Source organism: Pelodiscus sinensis, chromosome 1 (genome assembly GCF_049634645.1).
Source record: "Pelodiscus sinensis isolate JC-2024 chromosome 1, ASM4963464v1, whole genome shotgun sequence".
NCBI classification, from domain to species: Eukaryota; Metazoa; Chordata; order Testudines; family Trionychidae; genus Pelodiscus; species Pelodiscus sinensis.
The window spans coordinates 102,303,929-102,328,669 of record NC_134711.1 but is presented as its reverse complement, the minus strand read 5'-3'; the positions used below and the strand labels follow the sequence as shown (position 1 = coordinate 102,328,669).

Genomic DNA, 24,741 nt, shown 5'->3' with positions numbered 1-24,741 from the left:
ACTACCCCCCCAGAGTCATTCAAAGTAATTCTCGTCAGTGCTTCTTGGGGCTCTAAGGCTATGTCTACACAGCAGCGTTATTCCAAAATAACTTAGTCTGCATCTAAACACTAGAAGCAGTTATTTCAATATAATGTCAAATTAATGTCAAGCTGGCAGGGGCCGTGCATGTGCCGGGTGCCTGGGGCCCGTGGCACAAGAATGGCTCAGGCTGGCCCTGGTCACTAGGCGGGTGCACATAAATGCCCTGGCAGGCACTGCGTTGGGGACCACTGGTGTAGACAGTGCCAAAAGCCAAAATAAGCTATTTTGAATTAAGCTACTCAATGGACGTTGCTCAAGTTGCTTATCTTATCTTGGCTTTAGCCCTGCTGTGTGGATGTGCCCTAAGTCAAGATAGTGCATCCGCATTAAGGGAGCCTACCTCAGACTAATTTCAAGGCTTCCCTGTAGTGTGGACAGATTATTTCAAAATAGTTATTTTGAGAGTTATTATTTCAAAATATTGTGGATAAATCTCTGCAACATTTCCATATAACCATGTATCATTTTCATATAACTTTGTATTAAAAGAAACTTAATGGGCTCGTCTACACTGGCCCCTTTTCCGAAAGGGGCATGTTAATTTCACAGGTCGTAATAGGGAAATCCGCGGGGGATTTAAATATCCCCCGCGGCATTTAAATAAAAATGTCCGCCGCTTTTTTCCGGCTTTTAGAAAAGCCGGAAAAGAGCATCTACACTGGCCCCGATCCTCCGGAAAAAGCGCCCTTTTCCGGAGGATCTTATTCCTACTTTGAAGTAGGAATAAGATCCTCCAGAAAAGGGCGCTTTTTCCGGAGGATCGGGGCCAGTGTAGACACTTGTCTAAAAGCCGGAAAAAAGCGGCGGACATTTTTATTTAAATGCCGCGGGGGATATTTAAATCCCCCGCGGATTTCCCTATTACGACCTGTGAAATTAACATGCCCCTTTCGGAAAAGGGGCCAGTGTAGACGTAGCCAATAAGTCTTTATATACAGGGCTCGCTGAACGGCAGCAAGCCCCGCTCACCAGCCACGCTCTTCGGCGATCTGCGCATGCGCAGATCGCCTGAACCCAGCTCTTCCAGGTTGTAATCTACTTGCCACAGGCGAGTAGACTGCATTATTTGTCGAGCCCTGTTTATATAGATAGATCTTGTATAGTTCTTTGCTTCTTATAGACCATAGAAATTTTGTATTAAGCCCTTTATGTTATAGGCCTTAGGAATAGGAAAATGTCTTTTTCTTGGAGTAGAATAGATCTCTCCCCTTCCATTTATTGTCCTTTTGAAATGAATGAGGTGTGAATGGAAAATCCATGAGAGGTGAGCACCTCCAGCAGCAGTTGCAAGGGTGGAGAGAGGCTGGGAGCCAGATCCAAAGGCAACAAGACTTGTGAAGCGAGCTCATTGAAAAGAAGATTGGACATATAGATGGCGTTGGGAGCCAAGCAGCAAGTGTCTGTCCTTGGAAGGACCCTCTTTGAAGCAGAATTAAAAAAAGCAAGGTGATGCATGAGAAGGATAAATATAAGGCATCTTGCAGAGGGACCCCAGGTTTTTGTCTTGTCAACGTAGGAGCATCGATCCGGATCGGCAGAAGCCTGGCTCCACCCCTCCCCCATCTAACTCACTTGGTTAGTGTAGTTAGGGGGAGCAACTATTGGTAATAACAAAACAGAGTGTGCTTGTGTGCATGTGTATGAGTGCATGAGTGTAATGTATCATATGCATATGATAAAGTATTGATTGATTGATCTGTGTATGTTCAATAAATGTGATGTGTTGCCTTATCCCTCTGAAAAAAATCCTGGGTGCTTCTTTTAAGCACAACAATATGTTATTTTGAAATAATTTCCTTGTGTAGATATGCCCCTGTAAGAAAGGGATAGAGAATAAGACAGAGAATATCTTATTGCCTCTACATAAATCCATAGCATGCCCACATCTTGAATATCATGTACATATGCTGGAAAAAATTAAAAAACAATCAATAGTCTTGCAGCACCTTAGAGACTAACAAAGAATGTAGATGGTATTATGAGCTTTCGTGGGCCCAACCAACTTCTTCCTTATGGATGTTGTCACCTAATTTCAATAAAGATGTATTGGAATTGGAAAAGGTTCAGAAAAGGACATCAATAATTATTAGGGGTATGGAATGACTGCCATATCAGGGAAGATTAATATAACTTTGGAAAATAGATGAATAAGGGGAGATATGATTAAGGTCCCTAAAATGATGACTGGTGTGGGGAAAGTAAATAAGGAAATACTATTTACTCCTTCTCATTATGCAAGACCTAGGGGTCACCACATGGAATGAATAGGTAGCAGGTGTAAAACAAACAAAAGGAAGTACTTCTTCGCACAATGCAGTCAACCTGTGAAACTCATTGATAGAGGATGTTGTGCGGGCCAAGACTATAACAGGGTTCAAAAAAGAACTAGATAAATTCATGAATTATAATCCATCAATGGCTATTAACTAGAATGGGCAGGATGATGTCCCTACTCTCTGTTTGTCAGAAGCTAGAAATGGGTGATAGAGGATGGATCACTTGATGGTTACCTGTTGGCTACGTCTACACTGGCATGATTTTCCGAAAATGCTTTTAACAGAAAACTTTTCCATTAAAAGCATTTTCGGGAAAGCACGTCTAGATTGGCAGGATGCTTTTCCGCAAAAGCACTTTTTGCGGAAAAGCGTCCGTGGCCAATCTAGACGCGCTTTTCCGCAAAAAAAGCCCCGATCACCATTTTCGCGATCGGGGCTTTTTTGCGGAAAACAGTACTGTGCTGTCTACACTGGCCCTTTTGCGCAAAAGTCTTTCGGAAAAAGACTTTTGCCTGAACGGGAGCAGCATAGTATTTCCGGAAAAGCACTGATGATTTTACATGAGATCGTCAGTGCTTTTCTGGAAATTCAAGCTGCCAGTGTAGACAGCTGGCAAGTTTTTCCGCAAAAGCAGATGATTTTGCAGAAAAACTTGCCAGTCTAGACACAGCCATTTTGTTCATTCCCTCTGGGACACCTGGCATGGATTCTGTCGGAAGACAGAATACTCAGCTAAATGGACATTTGGTCTGGTCCAGTATGGGTGTTCTTATTATTATGTAACAAATTCTGTACTTCATTACTTATAATCACTTAAAAGCTATCTTTTTGTAGATAATAAACTTGTGTTATTGTTTTATCTAAACCATTGTGTTTGGATTTAAGTGTTTGAGAACCTCCACTTAGGATAACAGGGTTTGTGCATATTATTTTCTATTAATAAAATGATAGAGAGCTGGGCAGTGCAAGACATATATGAGGAACAGTCAGGGACTGGGAATTTGTTGATATGCAGTATAAGGCTGGCCATCTGTAGCACTCATACAATATAACTGGAAGTAACTTACATGCTGAAGGCTGGCACTCCAGGTTGGAAAACTGAGGAGGATACAGCTGTCCCTCAGTTCAGATTGCATCCAGGGTAATGTCACACAGGGATCCAATTTTCATAGTGGCTTATGAGCAGCTACACTTTTGATCTCTATTCAAGCAGTAGAGTTTAGAGGGTTGTAGCCAAATATTTGCTGGATCCTGAATGATCCATGTGTCAGGTTTTTTTGGGGGGTTACGTTTCTTTTGCATGGGGATGTGTAAATAACCTGGAATTCAGTGGTAAAAACATGCATTATCTATTCTGATGGTACAATGTATTGGCAAGCGGCCAAAAAAGTAGGATCTGGCAACAGATGCAGTGTGTTGGACAAGTGTCATTTACAGTATTATTGAATAGCAATGCATGGGCATCTGGATTTTTACAGTATAGTTAATGCAGTTATAGCCCTGATGCTGCCAGAAATGCAGGGGCTGGGCTAAAAAAAGCCCAACATAGCCAGGTGCTAAATGCATGTTTTATGGTGTTGTTGCACCACTTTGAAACAAGACAGGATGAGGTGTTTACCTCACACAAGGTAGAGCAGGTTAAATTAATTTAATTAACCTGACAGACTGTATGGGGAGAGAAGAAGGGGAGAAAGTAAGGGTTTAAAAAACTAATGGATGATGGATCTCAGCTGAGAAAGAATAGGTGGGGCTGCTATAAAGCCAGGAAGTTGGCCAGAAAGGGACTGCAGTGAAAGTAACCTGTAGCCTTTTCTTAGAAAGAAGTTGTATTGGGAGCTATGAAGTTAAGTAGGCTGCAGTGAGAAGAAGGAATTTGGGCAGATAAGCTGGGGCAGGAGAAGTTAGTAGATGTAGGAAGGAGTCCAGGAAAACAGCAACAGGGTGTGAGAGTAGACTGCTGTTGTTAGATGTAGGATCCTTGCAGTAGAGAATGTGTCTGGTTTCCCATACGAGCCACTGGGAAAGTGGCACGGACCAAGTAATATTTGGGGCCAAAATTTGCAAGGCACAGTAGGACCAGCGCCAGACCGTGGGTTTTGTGACACTCTTGCTTTTGGATGCATCAGGAGTTACATTTTATTTTTATTTATATTTATGCAATTGGAAAGGCTAGACTTATTCTCTATTTTGATCCTATAGTTAGGGAGGAGAGTGAAGCCAAAAATTGGCATGATCCACAGATCAGAGTTTATTTCTTTTTTCCTTTTAAAAGCAAGCTTGTGGCACTCTATGTGCAATTACTTTGCTTGTATTTGGAGCACTGTTAGACAGCAATCTATGCTTCCCTCAAGTCACTTTCAATATATAAATGTTGAAGAAAGTGTAGGATTTCAGATTAACTTCAATTTAACTGTTAGAATTATGATTTTTCCTCCCTGTCTCCTTCTAGTCTAAAGGGATAAAGTATAGCTCAATGTAGACTTTAAAAACATTTTCTTTGACTCCTCTCAAGATTGCTATGGGCAACCTCATCTCAGCATAAACAGATCATTATTAAATTCTGTCCCTTCCTCTCCCCCACCTCACGAGCAGAAAAACAATCCTTGTAGAGCCTCTGTGTGTGCTGGGAGCATGATCTTAAAGCAGGGAAAGTGTACACACATTTTTCTGTGCTACTGACCAATATTCTCTCCAGTGAACTAATAGTGTCTCGAGGAAGGGGATTAACACAATGATTTCAAATCAGTTTGGATATAAAAATGTAAATGGAGGAAATCATTAAAATGAAAGTTGAGGGATTTATTATTTGTAGATCATGATTTCTATGGAAGACAAAGATAAGGCACTGGTGCACGAAAAACTAGGTCTGAAGGAACAGCTCAAAGATTCCATTCAGAACAAATTCGTTGTGACAAGCTGCCTGTATTACTGGTTAGACCTCACCACAGATGTTAACTTACAGATAATGACAGTCCATTCTCCCTCTCCTTGCAGGACTATTTCAGTTCTCCTTCACATCCTTTAGCCACAGAAGCCTAATGTCTTTCAAGACAACATGAGTAACGTAGCGGCCCTACTGACATGCATTCAGGCATTTGGGGGGTCTAGGTGGGGGGAAGAGCAAAGTTACTTGAAGAACCAATTGCAATTTGCTTTTCATATTTTAAAATCAAAATGACCTCCACCATATTTTTCCTCTTATTTTTTTCTCTATTTTTAAATAGAGAGTTCAGTGCCATCTAGTGGGGGAGGGGATCAAAATAATAGCTCAATATGGCTACGTCTACACTGGCCCCTTTTCCGGAAGGGGCATGTAAATTTCACTAGTCGTCGTAGGGAAATCCGCGGGGGATTTAAATATCCCCCGCGGCATTTAAATAAAAATGTCCGCCGCTTTTTCGGCTTTTAAAAAAGCCGGAAAAGAGCGTCTAGACTGGCCCCGATCCTCCGGAAAAAGCGCCCTTTTCCGGAGGCTCTTATTCCTACTTCGAAGTAGGAATAAGAGCCTCCGGAAAAGGGCGCTTTTTCCGGAGGATCGGGGCCAGTCTAGACCCTCTTTTCCGGCTTTTTTAAAAGCCGGAAAAAAGCGGCGGACATTTTTATTTAAATGCCGCGGGGGATATTTAAATCCCCCGCGGATTTCCCTACGACGACTAGTGAAATTTACATGCCCCTTCCGGAAAAGGGGCCAGTGTAGACGTAGCCTATATGTTCCTGTTCACAGGGATCGTCTGCTGCTAACTCAGTTTATTCAATGGGGAGAGCTGAGTCTCAGTGTTTCTCTTCTCTTTTTGGCAATCCTTTATGCTACTAGTTTGCCAATGGATATATCTGAGCCATCTTCTGCACTCAATGGCACTTTAGTATTATACTCTGCTGAGAAGCCTCGATCATGATGACAATTGTACACTAATTACAGGGATTCAAACACAAAACAAGAACCAAACCAAAACCAGATAAAACAAATCTAATATATATTTTAGAAATGTGCATCTGTCTGTCTGTCCATCTGTCTGTGAGTCGGTTTATTCAAGAATTCTTCATAAATGATAAGAGCTAGGACCACCCTATTTGGGATGCAGCTTCTTTTATCCTAACTTAAAGCAAGGTCAGGGTTTGATTGTGCCAGGACAATGGAATGTGCCTGGAATTTGACTGTTTCTCATAAAATGGAAAGGAAGGGGTCTGGCAGGAGCAAAATGTATACTGCAGAATGAGCCCAGGGGGGCAGCAAGGGACCAGAGATGGTGACCAGGACACCTATAACCGACTGGGCCAGCAGAAGGTAGGGAAAAGAAAGGCACAGCTATCTACTATATTTTTCAGAGAGTTTATCTGTGTGTCTGTCTGTCATGCACCCTCCCCGGGCTGTACCCACTGCAGGTGCAGTGGCCATAAACAGGCACTTTTCATCTAGCCCCAAGCTACTGAGGTGAGAGAGAGCTGGGGTTGTCCTCTTTCCCTGGGGCAGCCTGCACACTGAACCCCTCATCCCTAGCCCCACCCGAGCAATGATTTACATGAAGAAAAACAAAACCTATTTGAGTTAAGGACCAGAGCAACTCCGGGTAAATCCTCTAGGGAACGTCTACCTGGCAGTATTATTTTGGAATAACTGATGTTATTTTGAAATAACAAAATGCACATCTACTCATCAAAATATTATTTCAAAATAATGTCGAGCTGAAGGACTTCTTATTCCAACTCCTCTAACCCTCATTTTATGAGGAGTAAAGGAAGTCGAAGGAAGAGTGTTCTTCCTTCGACTTCCTGCTGTGTAGTCAGAGACAAAAGCTGAATTAAAATATTTTGACTTAAGCTACACAATTGACATAGCTGAAGTTGCATAGCTTAATTCGACTTTTGCTCTGCTGTGTAGACGTATCCCTAGTTATTTATATTTGGCAGTGGCTGGGACTGCAGCTAAAAGTCCTGCACAACCAGAGGAAGATATACAGTCTAAATCCGTGGTCCCCAACCCGGTGCCCGTGGGCGCCATGGCGCCCGCCGGGCTCTTCACATGCGCCCGCGGAGCAATCTGGGCTGGCAAGTGCCAGCCCCGGGCGCATGGCCGGTCCCGGCCCCGGGGGCGCCGCGCATACCCTTGCCGGCTCTGGCGCCGCGCGTGCCCCGGCCCCGGCCCCGCGGCGCTTACGAGGGGGGGGGCGCCGAGCACGCGGCGCTTACGGGGGGGACGCCGGGCACGCGGCGCTTACGGGGGGGGGGGACGGGCACGCGGCGCTTACGGGGGGGGGGACGGGCACGCGGCGCTTGCCAGGGGGCGCCTTCCCCGGGCGCGCGGCTATGGAGGGGGCCCCGCCCCCGGGCATGCGGCTGGGGGGGCCCCGCCCCCGGGCGGGCAAGTGTCCCCGCCCCCTGGCGCCCGGCGGGCGAACGGCCACGCCCCCTGGCGCCTGCTAACCTGAAAAGGTTGGGGACCACTGGTCTAAATCTATCTTGCACCAAGACCTGATAGTTACCATGCTTGGGCTTCCGTGGTTCTCCATAGGAAGCAAGCTCCAAAGGCTCTAACGAAGTCAATCTACTTGAGTTGTTGGGTGCACAAACAATATGAGATCCAGCACAGATTCTATAAGGGGGGATCTAGAATAGAGAGGGAAGGATGGTTTTGTGTTCAAGCCACTGGACAAAGACTCAAGAGATTCATTTCTTAAGTCTGGCACAGACTTGCTTTGTAACAGGGGAAATCACTGAGTGCTTCAGTCCCCAGTCTTTTACTTTAAATTTGTACAGTGTTTAACAAAGGAATTCAAGGTGGGGATATGGCCTATAAAATAGACAAACAGGAGCGGAGGGGGAGGGGCAGGGGCAGTTTGCCACTCCTCTCTTCCCATGTTAATTGGATTGAAATATGGGCAAGTTGGAAGTCATTGTACTAAGCAGGGCACTATTGTATAGAAAAATTTGAGAACTACTATCTTAACACAATGAGTCTCCAGTCTTGGCTGTCACCTTTCAAGACACTACTGTAATATAAATAATTAGTTCTTGAATTTTTTTCTTTAAATCCCAAATTGTATCCATTCTTTTTCTACATGATCTCACATCCTATAATCCTTTACAGCCCCGTTGCTCATTCTTTTACTCTATTTCAGCCAAAAAACCAAAATGCTGTTACAAATTACATCCTAATTTCAATTTAGTTAATTAGCTCCAATGTGGCAAAAATAAACTCAGATAATTTCAAATAAATATATTCATCTGCAATTTGTGCTTTTTATGAAGAAGCTCATGTATTCTACAGTCTCTGATGCAGTTTAAATTATTATTTTTGTACATTGTGAAATACAGCGGCAGAAATGTCGAAGAATTCAATAATTCTTTTCAGTGATACATATGCAATGATGAATCCAGTGATAAAGCCTCCTCTTGGGATACCAAAAGCTTCTCATTCTACAAATTAAATAGAAGACAGCTATACATAGTTGACACATTATAATGATAATTTTACACAGATTATAAAAAGTAATAGATCAAATTTTACTCTAGTAAACTGATCTAATCCAGATAAATTCCACTAATGGCAAATGAGTAGTCCTGTGGCACCTTAGGGTACGTCTACACTAGCCCCCTAGGTCGATCTAGGGAGGCTAATGAAGGCGACCCAAATTGCAAATCAAGCCCGGGATTTAAATATCCCACGCTTGATTTGCATGTTCCCGGCTGGTCGCCATTTTAGAAATTGTCTAGCCCAAAGTAACTGCCCGCATCTACATGCGGCAGTGAAACAGGATTCCGATTTAAAGCCCCTAAATCGAATTAGCTGGTAAACCTCATTGCAGGAGGAATACCAACTAATTCGAGTTAGGGGTTTAAATTGGAATCCCGTTTCACTGCCGTGTGTAGACACGGGCAGTTACTTCGGGCTAGTCAATTTCTAAAATGGTGATTGGCCAGGAACATGCAAATCAAGCGCAGGATATTTAAATCCCGGGCTTGATTTGCAATTTCGGTCGCCTTCATTAGCCTCCGTAGATCAATCTAAGGGCCTAGTGTAGACGTAACCTTAGGCTGTGTCTAGACTGTCATGATTTTGCGCAAATACTTTTAACAGAAAAGTTTTTCCGTTAAAAGTATTTGCACAAGAGAGCGTCTATACTGGCATGTGCCATTGCGCAAAAGATTTGCTTTTGCGCAAAAGCATCAGTGCCAGTGTCGACATTCTCTTGCACAAGAAAGCTCCGATGGCCATTTTAGCCATCGGGCTTTCTTGTGCAAGAAATTAACTTGGCTGTCTACACTGGCCCTCTTGCACAAGAATACTTGCGCAAGAGGGCTCATCCCTGAGCGGGAGCGACAGAGTATTTGTGCAAGAACCACTGAATTTGTACAGTACAAAGTCAGTGTTCTTGCACAAATACTCGCGGCCAGTGCAGACAGGCGGCAAGATTTTGTGCAAAAGCAAATGCTTTTGCGCAAAATCTTGCCAGTCTAGATGCACCCTTAGAGACTAACAAAAATATACATAATCATGAGCTTTTGTGGGTCATCAGATGAGTTGAAGTTGGATATTTCCACTCCAACTCATCTGATTAAATGGATTTTACCCAGTAAAGCTCATCATTCTATATATTTTTGTTAGTCTCTAATTAGGGCACGTCTACACAGCAGGGCTATACTCGAAATAAACTCAAGCTATATTAATTGCACAGTTTAAGTCGAATAGCTTATTTTGATTTTTGGTGCTGTCTACTCGTACAATGAGGGTTACAGGAACTGGAGTAAGCAGTCCTCCAGCTCAACATTATTTTGACATTATGTAGAAATAAGTGCTTGGGTGTAGATGCAAACTATGTTTTTCCGAAATAACGCTGTTGTGTAGACATAGCCTAAGGTGCCACAGGATTACTCGTCATTTTTAAAGTTACAGACTAACACAGATACCCCTCTGAGACTAGTGGCAAAGAAATTACTCTAGATTCTCACCAATGTAGAAGAACAAAATTTGACTGATGTTCCCAGGTGATAAATATACTAGAAGATTTACCAACTGTTGCTTGGGTCCTTTGGGGCAGGGAACTGGGGATGTGGGGTGAGTCAGTGCAGGGGCTTGAGAATGTGGGGGGCTCAGGACAGGGGGTTGAGGTGCGGGGTACAAGAGTCAGGGTTGGGGATGAGGAGGGGCTCAGAACAGGGGTTGCAGGTGCAGAAGTCAGGGCAGAGGTTTGAGAGGTGTGAGGGGACTCAAAGGAGGAGGTGTAACACTCAAGGGAAGGGGTGGGAGTAGCCAATAGCTGGTACCTGGGAATGGCCCAGGGCAGAGGGGGCTCTCACTTCTCCCCAGAGCTGGCTTGGGGTGATGGGGGCCATGCTGCCTGGCTTCCAATTGCTACCCAGAGCCAGCCCAGGATAGCAGGGGCCAAACAGCCATGCCACTGGCTGCTCCATGGCAGTGGGAGCCATACTGGCTGGGCAGTGGCTGCTTCCTGGGGGCAGACCCGAGTGGCAAAAGCTGTTCTGCCCAAATGGCAGCTGCTCCCTGGGGCTGGGGCACTTGCTACCCTCCTGTGGTCATTTGGAAGTATAACTGTCCCTGCCATTACCGCCCTCCCTTTCCATTCTATGAGAAACAATTGCATTCCACACACACCCCATTCTCCTGGCACACCAAAACCCTTACCGTGCATTCAATTAGAATACAAGGAAGCTGCATACAAAATTTGGTGATCCTAGCTCTTACTTTTTAGCAGGAATTCTTCAACAGACTCACAGATGGACAGATGGATAGACACACAGACAGACTCACAAACTGTCTCAAATAAATAGCAGACTACAAGATTTACCTCACACTCCTTGGGTCCTTAAGTCAAATAAGTTTTTGTTTTTCTTCATTTAAATCATTCTACTGGAATAGGGTTCAGTATACAGGCTTCCCCGCAGAGAGAAGACAACCCACTACCTCTCTCACCACAGTAGCTTGGGGCAAGGTGAGAAGTGGATTTTCATGGCCACTGCAGTGGGCACAGCTGGGGGACAGACAGATAGATGAGATGCACAGAGAAATAGTGAATAGCTGTCCCTTTCTCCACCCTTCCCCCTTGCTTCACCATGGAGTTATAGCTGTCCCAGTCCCCATCTCTGGCCACTTGCTGTTCCCTGTGGTCATTCTACAGTATCACTCCCTCTGCCAGACTCCTCCCTTTCCATTTTATGAGAAACAATCGAATTTCTGACACATCCCATTGTCTTGTCATAACCAAACACTGAACTTGCTTAAATTATGATAAGAGGAAGCTGTATACCAAAATTGGTGGCCCTAGTTCTTACTATTTAGGAGAAATTCTTGAACAAATGGACTCAGAAATGGACAGACACACATTTCTAAAATATAGAGTAAGATTATTGCACAAATTAGAAAAGTATCTATACACAATTTCTCTACATCTGTTGACATATTATATAAAAATCTCTATGTTACAGATAGCAAAATTAAGCACTCACAAATTAAGAAATGCCAGAATTATGGTTGCTTGTGCTACAGTAATTTACACCGCCCGATGCTGGCACATTAGGATAGCTTTTTAACTGCATGATCCCATAAAATTTTTTACCAGATTCTTGCTTCTTTCAGTACACAGGATGGTTGGTGCTCACTCAATTCACTACTTCCTTTATCCTCATCATTCCTTGTGTGGTCCTATGTATTGTCTAATTCACACTGTTAAAACCCCACATTGAGTACCAAATTATTAATTTCCTTATTGGCTTTTGTTATGGTCCTATCAGTATAGCGGTATACATTCATTAATGTTTGCAAAGTGTTATGGTGAGGTGGTATTGTCCCCATTTTACACAATGAGAATTGAGGCCCAGAGATTACAGCCAAACTTCTCAAGCACCAACATACTCCGCCTGTTAAATATGAGAAGCCAAATTTTTCACAGAACAGCCATTGTATATGTTCAGAGCACAGTTTCCATTATCTCAGTTGCAGTAGTGAGTGTTCAGCACTTCTGCAAATCAGATCCCATGTGTCTCAAGCTGGGTGCCTAGAAAATGCGGAACAGGTGGAGGCTGCCTGTGAAAATGGTTCATGTGACTTGCCCAGCCTCACAGGAATTCTGTGGCAGGGGCAGGGATATAATCTAGTCCTCCAGAACAACATTCAATTGCTTTAACCGTGCAACCAGCCTTTCTCTTCTTGCAGTTCTCTGCCACATTGCCTACACAATTTCCAACTTCAGCAATAAATGAATCAGAATCATACGGACAACAGCATGTATGGTGAGAAGGGATTCCTATTCTTAAAGCTATGTACAGTTATTAAAGCCTGTTAGCAACTCCCACTGAATAATTCATACCTTGCTGTAGTGCAGGGGTCTGCAACCTATGGCTCTAGAGCAGTGATTCTCAAACTTTTTGGCACATGGACCACTTGGCTCAGTACAAACCGTTCCATAGACCACCTGTGACGGACCCGGCGGGGTCCGCACTAGAGGAGGGAGCGGGACTCCCCCCCCCTCGGGAGAAACCGCGCGCCGCAAACGGCGCGCCGACCGGCATCGCAGCCCCGGAGTTGGGGCCGCGGCAAGCCCAACCCAGGGCACCCCGCCGAGAGCGGGGGAGGGGGCGGGCCGCGCGGAAGCAGCCAGCCCGCCCGCCGCGGCTGGCTGCATTAAACGGGGCACGAACCCACGCTGGGGAAAGGGCGGGGGCGGCGGCGGCGCACGGGCAGGGCGGAACGCCCGGACGTCACTCCCCGGCGCCCATAAAGATGGCGGCCGGGCAGACGGAAGGGGGGGCAGGAGCGAGGAGGCAGCGACCCTGGCTTCCAGGGGCGCCAAGGGCTCGGCCCCCGGGGCGACCAAGAAGGAAGGAATCGGCAGCTGGCGACTCGCGCTGGGACGCACCCGGAGACTTCGGCGCGGTGAGTGCACCCCAATCAGCCCCATCGCCGGGGCGGACAAGCAGGGAGTGGAAGGAGCCCGAGGCAGGGCCCTTTTGGCGCCCGTGGGCGGAGGAGTCGGGGGCTGCCACCCCATCCGCCGTGGAGGGCGACGCATAGACGCCAACTCCACTTAGGGCCTCGGGCTGGGACCCGGTGGTGAGGGCGGGCCCGGGTCCCCCACTCCCCCACCCTTCCTACGACCCTCAAGAGCCGGAAGCAAGGCGGACGGCACCCGCGGCAGAAGCTGACCCGGGTCAGGTCCCCAACCCCCACCCCCTAAGACACCACGGACAACCCCCCCCCCCCCCGGCTGAAGGAGGGGGCCTGAACTCGGGGTTCGCCGAACCCTCTCGGCCATCCCGGGTCGAGAGGTGATCGCACCCCTTTCCTGGGCGGCCCGGTCAGCAAGCCCAGGGGCTGGGGGCTAGGAGAATAAAGAAGGCGGTGGGTCCGCGGAGCCCCGCCCCCTGGCTCTACGCTGAGTCAAAAAGAGGGGGCGCGAGGTGCTCGCACCCGTAAATCCGTCACACTGGTGGAGAACGTGGGCACTGGTTAACTAATATCCCCCACAGACGAACGAGGTCGAGAGCATCGAGCTATCCCCGATTCAGAAGACGCGGGGGAACCGGAAGAAGCGATGGAACCCCGCCAATTCCTGGAGTGGTTCGAAGGGAACCAACGATTGCAGAACCAGGCTCAGCAGGAACAACAGACTCAGTTGATCCAACAGCTGACAAGCCAGTTCCAAGAGCACCAGCGGCAACTAGTTCAGGAACTCGCCGCTCAGCAAAACCAGTGGCGACAAACCGTAGAAAGAAGATGGGGGGCAACGGGGGGAGGACCCAATGGGGCGGGAGAAGGACCCAACCTACCCCTGCGGCTCAGCAAGTTGGGCCCGCAGGATGACCCCGAAGCCTTCCTCACAACTTTTGAACGAGTGGCAACAGCGGCCCGCTGGCCGCCGGAACAATGGGCCACCCTGCTGGCCCCCTACTTGAGCGGGCCCGCCCAACTGGCCTACCGCAGCCTAGCGGTCACCGATGCCTTGAACTATTATAAGGTCCGAGAGGCAATATTGGACCAGCTGGGACACTCACCGGAGACCTGCCGGCAGCGGTTCCGGCAGGAAGGGTTCAAGGCGGGAGACAGACCGCGGGCAGTGGCCCAGCGCCTGCGGGAATGGGCCAATCGGTGGCTGGAGCCCGAGCAGAAGACGGGCCTACAAGTCACCGAGATGATTGTAATGGAACAATTCATACACATCTTACCCCGAGAAGGGCAGCGATGGGTCTGGCGGAACCGACCCACGACTCTACAGGAGGCAGTGAACCTCATGGAGGCACACCTCCTCGCAGAGCAAGAGGAGGGAGGCGTCAGACGAGAGGCGTTACCCGGCACGAAGGTAGGGGGGCCCCGGATCGGGGGGAAGCCCATAGGGAAGGAACTGGCCCCGGAGCCACGCCGTGCACGGGACAATATCCCCCGCCTAGCCCCGGTGTGGTCGCACCCGCCCCCAGAGAGAACTAGCGGGGAGGAACCGCCGGAGAAGGTGCCGAGAGAGGCCCGGGCTGGTCCCCGCGGCCCCTGCTTTCAGTGCGGACAGATGGGCCACTTTAAGCGAGAATGCACCTTAAAGGACTGTACGCTGAACCAAGGGGAGGGAGCCAGCCCGGCAGGGGACCGGGCCGACGAGGGAAACCGAGTCGTGCGAGACATGATGGTGGAAGGGCAGCCGGTCAGAGCCCTGGTGGACTCTGGGTCATCGGTAACGCTCGTCCGGGCTGACCTCATCCCCCCCCGACGGCCGGAAGGGGAGCCCGTCTGGATGAGATGTGTCCACGGGGACACCCGCGCCTACCCCACCGTCCAGGTCCACCTGAGCGGGGGCGGACAGGAACGGCTGTGGCGGGTGGGGAAGGCCCAGACCTTGCCCTACCCCCTCCTCATAGGACGAGACTGGCCCGGGTTTGGAGCCTTGCTTCAGGGCCCGGTTGCCCCCACGGGACGAGGGGGAGCCACGGAACCCCGGGGGTTGTGCCGCGACGAGGAACTCCGCGGCAAGGCCGCCTGCTTGGAGATAGAGGCAGCCCCAGACTTCATGACGGAACAGAGGATGGACCCCACCCTACAGAATGCCTGGGACCAAGCCGGGGTGCCGGAGGATCCGGAGCAAGGCCCGGAGGGGCCGCTGCAAGGACCCCGATTCCAGGTATGGGAGGACCGCTTATACCGGGTTTCAGAGGGAAAAAGGGGGGAAATGCAAAAACAGCTGGTAGTTCCCACCCGATTCCGCCGGGAAGTACTGGAACTGGGGCATGCGAACCCCTGGGCGGGCCACCTCGGACGCGAGAAAACGTTAGAACGGGTCTTACAGCGATTCTACTGGCCGGGGGTCTTTCGGGCGGTGCAGGATTTTTGCGCATCGTGCCCCGAGTGCCAGAGGACGGCCCCCGCGCGGGTGCCGAAGGCCCCCCTGGTGCCCCTCCCCGTAGTAGGGACTCCGTTCGAGCGGGTGGCCATGGACTTGGTGGGACCCTTGGAGCCATCAGGGAGGGGACACCGTTTTATTATGGTAGTAATAGACTACGCCACCCGATACCCGGAGGCAGTCCCACTGAGAAACACAAAGGCCCCGACCCTGGCCCGGGAACTCTTGCGGATTTTTTCCCGAGTGGGGCTGCCACAGGCGATCCTCACGGATCAAGGACCTAACGTCACCTCCCGGCTGATGAAAGAGCTGTGCGCACTCCTGAAGATCAAACGACTGCAAACATCAGTCTACCACCCGCAGACGGACGGTTTAGTAGAGCGTTTTAACCAGACGCTCAAAGGTATGCTGCGGCGGTTCGCGCAAGAAGACCCTCGGGGCTGGGACCTGATGCTCCCGAGCCTCCTATTTGCGGTGCGGGAGGTCCCCCAGGCGTCGACCGGCTTCTCTCCGTTCGAGTTGCTATACGGCCGGCGGCCCCGTGGGATCCTCGATCTCTTGAGGGAGGGCTGGGAGCAACCGACGGGGTCAGGGCGGGGGACGGTCCATTACATCACCCAACTGAGGGAGAAGTTAAGCCGGCTGGGCGAATACGCCCGGTTAAACCTCGAGAACAGCCAGAGGCGCCAAGTAAAATATTACGATGCCCACGCCCGCCAGCGGGTTTTCCACCCGGGGGACCGAGTCATGCTGCTCCTCCCCACGACAGAATCCAAACTACTAGCGCAGTGGCAGGGACCCTTCGAAGTGGTTAAGAGAGTGGGGGAGGTGGATTATGAAGTGCGGCTAACCGGACGCCGGCAAGGAACGCAGCTCTTCCACGTCAACCTGCTAAAGAAATGGATACCCCGGGAGGCCCTGCTAATCGCACCACCCTCCGAAGGAGAGGACCTGGGGCCCTGGGGGGGGGGGCAGGAAGGCGGAAAGACCGAACTCTCGTGGGATCCGGAGCTGACACCTCCCCAACAGGGACAGCTGAAAGAAATGCTCCGGGGACACCAAGCGACCCTGACGACCAGGCCGGGCTGTACGATGCTGGGGCTACACCGGATTATAACCGAAGAAGGCCGGACGGTGCGGGAGCCCATACGCCCTCTACCACGAAAAATGTGGGATACGGTCAAACAGGAGCTGCAGCAGATGCGACAGTGGGGGGTGATCGAGGAATCGACCAGCGAATGGCGCAGCCCAATCGTCTTGGTCCCCAAACCCGACGGCGCCACCCGATTCTGTATAGACTTCAGAAAGGTAAACTCCGTGTCCCGGTTCGACGCTTACCCGATGCCGAGGGTGGACGAACTGTTGGAGCGACTCGGGCAGGCGGCCTACATAACAACCCTAGATTTGTCAAAGGGCTACTGGCAGATCCCCCTGGGCCCCGTGGCACGGGAAAAGACAGCCTTCTCGACACCATTCGGATTGTTCCAGTTTCGGACCATGCCTTTCGGTCTCCACGGGGCGGCAGCGACATTCCAAAGGGTGATGGACCGGGTACTAACACCCCACCAGGAGTACGCTGCCGCATACATCGACGACATTGTCATCTATAGTCCCACGTGGGGAGAACACTTAAAGCACGTCGATGCTGTACTGACAGCCCTGGGTAAGGCGGGCCTCACGGCCAACCCCCGTAAATGCCACTTCGCCCAACGGGAGGTTTCTTACCTGGGGTATGCAGTAGGACGGGGGAAGTTGAAACCAATTTACAGCAAGGTTCAAGCCCTGAAAGACTACCCCATCCCAACAACCAAAAAACAGATCCGCCAGTTCCTGGGACTGGCCGGCTACTATCGGCGATTTGTGCCCCAATTCGCCTCGCTGGCAGCCCCATTAACGGAGCTGATAAGGAATACAGAACCGACCAGGGTGAGGTGGAACCCACAGGCAGAGCTCGCTTTCCGGGCCTTAAAAGACAAACTAGCCTCCGCCCCAGTGCTGAGGCAGCCAAACTTTGACAAACCATTTATCCTTTATACAGATGCCTCGGAGGTGGGACTCGGGGCGGTACTAGCCCAAGAGGAACAAGGAGCGGACCAGCCAGTCCTCTACCTCAGTCGAAAACTGCTGCCACGAGAGAGGGCATACGCCACGATAGAGAAAGAGGCACTGGCGGTGAAATGGGCGATTGACACTTTACGGTATTATTTGTGGGGGAATAAATTTAAGTTGGTGACTGATCACGCACCCTTGGTTTGGTTGAACTCTATGAAGGAGACGAACGCCCGTATAATGCGGTGGTACCTGGCCTTGCAGCCGTACTGTTTTGAGGTGGTGCATCGGCCGGGGGCGACCCACCAGAACGCAGACTTTTTCTCCCGAATCGGGGAACAGTCTCCACCCGGGGCGCGCCTCTCCAAGGGGGGGAGGTGTGTGACGGACCCGGCGGGGTCCGCACTAGAGGAGGGAGCGGGACTCCCCCCCCCTCGGGAGAAACCGCGCGCCGCAAACGGCGCGCCGACCGGCATCGCAGCCCCGGAGTTGGGGCCGCGGCAAGCCCAACCCAGGGCACCCCGCCGAGAGCGGGGGAGGGGGCGGGCCGCGCGGAAGCAGCCAGCCCGCCCGCCGCGGCTGGCTGCATTAAACGGGGCACGAACCCACGCTGGGGAAAGGGCGGGGGCGGCGGCGGCGCACGGGCAGGGCGGAACGCCCGGACGTCACTCCCCGGCGCCCATAAAGATGGCGGCCGGGCAGACGGAAGGGGGGGCAGGAGCGAGGAGGCAGCGACCCTGGCTTCCAGGGGCGCCAAGGGCTCGGCCCCCGGGGCGACCAAGAAGGAAGGAATCGGCAGCTGGCGACTCGCGCTGGGACGCACCCGGAGACTTCGGCGCGGTGAGTGCACCCCAATCAGCCCCATCGCCGGGGCGGACAAGCAGGGAGTGGAAGGAGCCCGAGGCAGGGCCCTTTTGGCGCCCGTGGGCGGAGGAGTCGGGGGCTGCCACCCCATCCGCCGTGGAGGGCGACGCATAGACGCCAACTCCACTTAGGGCCTCGGGCTGGGACCCGGTGGTGAGGGCGGGCCCGGGTCCCCCACTCCCCCACCCTTCCTACGACCCTCAAGAGCCGGAAGCAAGGCGGACGGCACCCGCGGCAGAAGCTGACCCGGGTCAGGTCCCCAACCCCCACCCCCTAAGACACCACGGACAACCCCCCCCCCCCCCGGCTGAAGGAGGGGGCCTGAACTCGGGGTTCGCCGAACCCTCTCGGCCATCCCGGGTCGAGAGGTGATCGCACCCCTTTCCTGGGCGGCCCAGTCAGCAAGCCCAGGGGCTGGGGGCTAGGAGAATAAAGAAGGCGGTGGGTCCGCGGAGCCCCGCCCCCTGGCTCTACGCTGAGTCAAAAAGAGGGGGCGCGAGGTGCTCGCACCCGTAAATCCGTCACACCACCAGTTGCTAATGAAACTCACCATTAATTACATAATTATGCCCAAACCATTTTGCTAGTGCTACAGACAGGGAGAATGTTTTAATTTAAATTATTAAACAGATTAAGCAGTTTAACTTTCTCATGTTGGTTTATCAAACTTCATTTTAAATAAAGTAAAATATTAATTTATGTCCAATACAAAAGGTTTCAATGTTTTCTTTATTTATGGCAGGGATGGGGAACCTTTTTTTGGATCGGGGGCCACTGACCCACTGAAAATTCAGTTGGGGACCACACAAGTGAGAAGCAAAAAAAAAACTCCTCCAAAAAAAAACCAAGCCTCATTGATGTGTCCTGCAATTGAGACACCTCACTCCTCTGGTGCTCCTGTCCCAAGGGACAAGAAGAAGGGACAGGGAGGACTGAGGTTCAGGGCTTCCCATAGGCCAGTTTTACTTTTCTGGGGTTCCAGAGCTAATGGATTTTGTGGAGCCCCTTAGGCTCTGGTGTGGAGACAAAAATGAAGGGTTCAGTGTGTGGGACAGGGCTGCCTGCAAGTGGGATAGGAATGGGGGTGTAGGATCTGGGTGGGAGATGGGGTGCAGGATGCAAGGTCTGAGAGGTAGGGTACAGAAGCAGGATGGGAGTAGGGTGTCTTGGCAGGGGGAAGGAGCAAGAGCAAGGGAGGGTACAGCCAAGAGGGAAGGTGCAAGAGCAATGGTAGATGCAAGAGCAGGGTGGGGGGGGGGTATGTGTCCACCCAGGGGGGAGGGTGCAGAAGCAAGGGAGGGTGCAGGAGAGGGTTTAGGGTAGGGTGTCTGGCTGGGGGGAGGGTGAAGAAGCAAGGGAGGATGCAGGAGAAGGCTGGAGGTAGTGTGTCTGGCCGGGGGGGGGGGGGGGTGCAGAGCAGGAGTGGGCAATAATTTCTGATGGGGCCCACTCCAAGAATTTGGTAAGTGATTGAGAGCCACACTCTTCTATTATTAATGGAGGAGGTGTGGGGGTCTGGAATGGAGGTTGGGTGCAGAAAGGAACTTGCCTAAAAGATTGGGGTGTGGGATCGGGGAGGGAATTTGGGTGAAGGGAGGGATCGTGCCTTGGGGCAACAGAGTGGGATCAGAGGGGGTCCAGGGACTGGAAAGGGAGTGTGACCCAGGGTAGCAGTGCAGGGGTTTGGGTTGTGACTTGGGACAGGGGATTGGGATGCAGAGTCTGGGAAGAGTATGAGTGCAGAAGAGGATTCTGGCCCTGGGGAGAGGTGTAGGAAGAGGACGTGCAGGACTTGGAGGGGATTGGGACCTGGGGCAGGAGTGCAGGACAGGGTTCAGGGTGTGGGAGGAGGTTGTAACCTGGGGCAGGAGTGGTGCGGGGTCAAGGATTTGGGCTGTAACCAAGGACAGTGGATTGGAGTGCAAGGCCTGGGAGGGAGTTATGACATGAGGTGGGGCATACAAGGAGATGCAGTGTCTGGGAAGGTCTATGGGGGCTGGAGTGGAGATGCTGCAGGTTTGGATTACGTGAGGTAGGGGGGAAGAGGTTTGGGGGAGGGAAGGGATTACTTTGGCTGGGAGACCTTACCCGGCTCCCAGCCAGCAGCCCCTCAGGTTCCTTAGCCAGGGTCCCTGTCTTCCAGCCCCTGTACCTGCTCAGGGGAGCTGCAGGAGCCATATTTACTGCTTTGAACTGAATGCTGTAAAGTTGGGGGTGAATGAGGAAGAAGGGGCACTTTCCATGCTGCCTATCTGGCAAACAGGCAACTACTATTGGCTGAAACCAGCCAATGGGAGCTACTGTGGGGGAGGGCAGCATGAGAAGTCTGTTTCCCCTCCCTCAAGGCTCTCAGCATTCAGAAACACAAACACACACATGGCCCTGCAGCCAGCTTTCCTGAGTGCTGAGTGGGAGCGGAGGTGGGGCAGGCAGGGAGCCAGCTGAGGCTCTCATGGGCCTAATAGGCTCACAGATTATCTTTTGCCCAGCCCTGCTGCAGGAGCAAACTGGGGATATGGGGTCTTGGCAGGGGAAGAAGTGAGGGGGATTCAGGTGCAGGGTCTAGGCATGGAGGGAACTGCTTACCTGGCTTTGAGTCCTCATGGGTCCCAATATGGTCTCCCGCTGACCCCATTGGCTCTAACTCCAGCCAATGAGAGTAGCAGGGAAGGCCCATCATTACACTGGTGTTCCCCCAGAGTTCTGGGTGGGAGGGAGGTGAGAAATGCAGGGTAGAGCCGCTTGTTCTGCTCTCTCTTCACACTCCCTGCACCCCCACGGGAAAAGCTCTTAATTATGCTGCTGTCCCAGGATCAGAGCTTTCTTGACACTCTCTCCCTATCATGGGGAAAGCCCTTGATTACATTGCCATTACCCCCAGCTGATCTGGGAAGGAGGGAGGCAAGAAACGCAGCATGACTCTGCTCTCTGTCTCTTTTGAGCAGGTCTGGCGGGATCAGGGGTTGGTGGACACAAAGCTAGAGTGCCAGCATGCTCCCTGCTGCGGGGGTATGGGAGGGATAAGCTTGAGTTGCGGACCACACTTTGAGAACCACCACTCTAGAGCCAAATATGGCTCAGTATGGAACCAAATATGGCTAATTTGTCATTCCCAAAATACAAACAGCTTTTTTAATTAAAATGAAAAAAATAATTCAAAATTTTAAAAACCTGTAATTACTCATGTCAAGATTTTTTTTGTCTATTTCACCTTTAACCCTTCATTTTAACAACCAGCACTCCTCCCCACTCATTGGGGAACATGCATATTCTCTTTTTATTTGATTGGTCAAGAAATATTTCTATCATCATATGTGATGGTGAACTCTGTGACCCCCAACCGTAAAAATGGAAACAAGAAAGAGAGATGATGAGTACCAAAATTTTTAAAAGTAGTGGACAGACTTGTATGCATTTGTGGATAGGCCTCGGTCTCCACACTGTCTCATTTGTAGTGAGAGGCTGTTCTCAAACAAAAATATGCAGCATTTGCTACAAAATACCCTGAGGATAATGCACCGGGGGGGGGGAGGGAGGAAGGAGAGAGCCTGTGAGGAGTTGCAACACAAAATGAACATGAGACAAAATAGCCTGTTGGTATGGTCAAAAAAATGGGGAAGCTTAAACTCCGCAAGTTTTATGGGCTCATACAGCATTATATGAGGGGGAAGTCTATCCAGCATTATGCAAGCAGGGAAGTCTTTCACTGATGGGGATTACATGAACTATTAGATGAGCTTCACAGCAAGGACAAAATCTTACAGAAAATCCAAGACATGCCATTATAGGAAAAACAGTTCATGAAAGAGCTGTGAAAATGGCCCAGCAAATCAACAATGAACAAATGCAAAATCTGAGTACAGCTACTTATTTTTCATGTGCTTTGGACAAGACAACCAACATATGTAATGTTAATCAGTTGTGTTTTCTGGGATGATATATTTGTGGAAATGCTGTTCATTAAGAAATTATTGAGATATTACCAATGAAAAATCAAAGAAGGGGCAAAGACATCCTTAAAACTGTGTTGAACTTTGTAAACAAGAAAGAAATACAATTGGATAATCTTGAGTTTGCGTGTATGGACAATGTATCTAGCATGGTCAGCAAATACAGGGAATTCTTTACTCTTGTCGGAACAGCTGAACTGCCTGCTTTTTAACTTTCATTGCCCTGTGCATCAGGAAGCATTTTGTGTACAATCTTGTGGAACTGAACTCAAAAATGTAATGGGACTGGTCGTTCATATTGTCAATTGGATTCTTGCCTGAGCCCTTAATCACGGTCAATTTCAATCACTGCTCGAGGAAGTAGATTCCGAATACCACAGTCTACTAATACACAATGTTTGCTGGTTTATCTTGTGGCAACGTTTTCTGTCATTTTGCCACCTGCATTAATGAGATTAAGTCATTTTTGGATCTGAATGGTGTCAAACACACCAAGCTTTCAGACTGTGACTGGTTGCTCAAGTTTTACTGGTTAAAACATTACTGGTTATTTGAATGAGTTCAACCTTAAGCTACAAGGGCAAGGAAATACAGTCCTGACTCTGCAGCAGGTAGTATTTGGATTTGAGTAAAAATTGACTGTCTTCATCAAAGATATCAAGATGGGCAGACTTGCATATGTCGAAAAATTACCAATATTTTGTGATTCGTATCAGAGAGAAAATCCAAATAACAGCCTTGATTTACAGCAGCTTGACGGCTTTGTTTCTGAGCTCCTGGTGGCATTCAAGTCTTGTTTTGTTCACTTTTGCAAACACAGAGCTCGGTTTATGATTTGTCCACATAGAGTGTCCATTGAAGTACTGGATTTGACAGTCATTCCAGGAATCTCAGTCAGTGATTTGGAAATGAAAATAGCAGATTTCAAAGAGATGGATATCTGGGTGGAAAAATTCATCAAGCAGAATTCTGATTTAGAATGCCTTGCTTGACAACATGCAGAATTGACAAAACTGCACAAGTGGGCTAACATGAAGAAATTGGAGCACGATGATAATCTGATTCTGCAAACCTGGAAAGAACTTCCTGTCATATACAACACCATGCAGAATGTCAGCTTGTCCTTACTTTCAATGTTTGACTCCACCTATATGTGTGAGCAGGCTTTCTCTCATTTGAATCACATCAAGGGTACTTTGCGCTCAAGTTGAACAGAAGACAGCCTGAATGTTGAGTGCATGAAGTTGAGTTTGACCAGTTATGATGTAAACTTCAGAGAAATGTGCAAAAAGATGCAGCAGCAGAAGTCCTATTCAATGAAGTCCTTAAGTATGTTTCATTTATGCTATTCTTAATCATGTCAATTATTAGTAATATTAAGTTGTATATTTTCAGTCATGGAAATGGGCATTCCTATACTGGTTCTTTGTTGACCACTTGTTCTGAATTTTGATGTAATTTGGCTCTTTGGTTTGAAAAGGTTGCCAACCCAACCTATATGAACCAAATATATATTTGGTTCATATATGTGATCTTACACGTAAGGCAGATTTCTACTGCTGTTACTCTGTATCTGGTGAAAGGGCACTCTGTATCTCCTCGCAAATGAATGATTGTAACTGATGACTACCATGACATTATTTTTCCTAAAGTTAGCCAGAGATGGAGCATATCAATATTTCACGCATTAGTTCTCTGAGAAACAGAACCTAAGCTTAACATTTTCTTCTAGGGATAAGTGTACTGCAATTGCATCATGCCAATACTAACTTAGAGTTGCCAATTCAATTTGCTGCTGCTATTGGCATCAAAAGAAAGACAAGGTTTTGTTGTTTGCTTCATTTTAAATGCAATTCACAGAGGATCATGAAAAAGTCAAAGGAGTGACTGGAAGAAAGGCTAGTTAACAAACCCAAAAACTAGCACCTATCCAGAAAAGCATGTTCTCTAAAAAGGTCCTTAATTCTGAAGCATGCCAAAGACAGAAGGGAGGCTGTGGTTCTGTAGCCTGACCAATTATTACAATTATGAAATGTATAGAGGTCCAACAAGCATTTGTTATGAATGACAGGTTTTTTTTCAGGTGGCTAATTAAGATGAAATTGGTGAAGCATACAGAAATGTCATGAGCTTTACTCAATACAAATAATTGAAATCACAGGAAAAATCAATATAAGTAAG

At 49.4% G+C, this 24,741-nt stretch overlaps 1 protein-coding gene and 1 long non-coding RNA gene across 2 annotated transcripts; one reads left to right on the top strand and one right to left on the bottom strand.

Annotated features, from left to right (window-relative positions):
• Nucleotides 1–7,656: 7,656 nt before the first annotated feature.
• LOC112547496 (uncharacterized) lies at nucleotides 7,657–19,851 on the bottom strand. The gene is made up of 3 exons (XR_012906626.1): nucleotides 19,141–19,851; nucleotides 11,165–12,787; nucleotides 7,657–8,774 (listed from the first exon to the last, which is right to left on the bottom strand). It is a non-coding gene; the product is annotated as an uncharacterized LOC112547496 (long non-coding RNA).
• Nucleotides 17,152–18,917, top strand: LOC142831036 (uncharacterized). Its single transcript, XM_075939882.1, has 2 exons — nucleotides 17,152–17,360; nucleotides 17,736–18,917. The coding sequence occupies exons 1-2, from the start codon at nucleotides 17,195–17,197 to the stop codon at nucleotides 18,722–18,724; spliced, it is 1,155 nt and encodes a 384-aa protein (XP_075795997.1). The 5' UTR covers nucleotides 17,152–17,194; the 3' UTR covers nucleotides 18,725–18,917.
• Nucleotides 19,852–24,741: the final 4,890 nt, after the last annotated feature.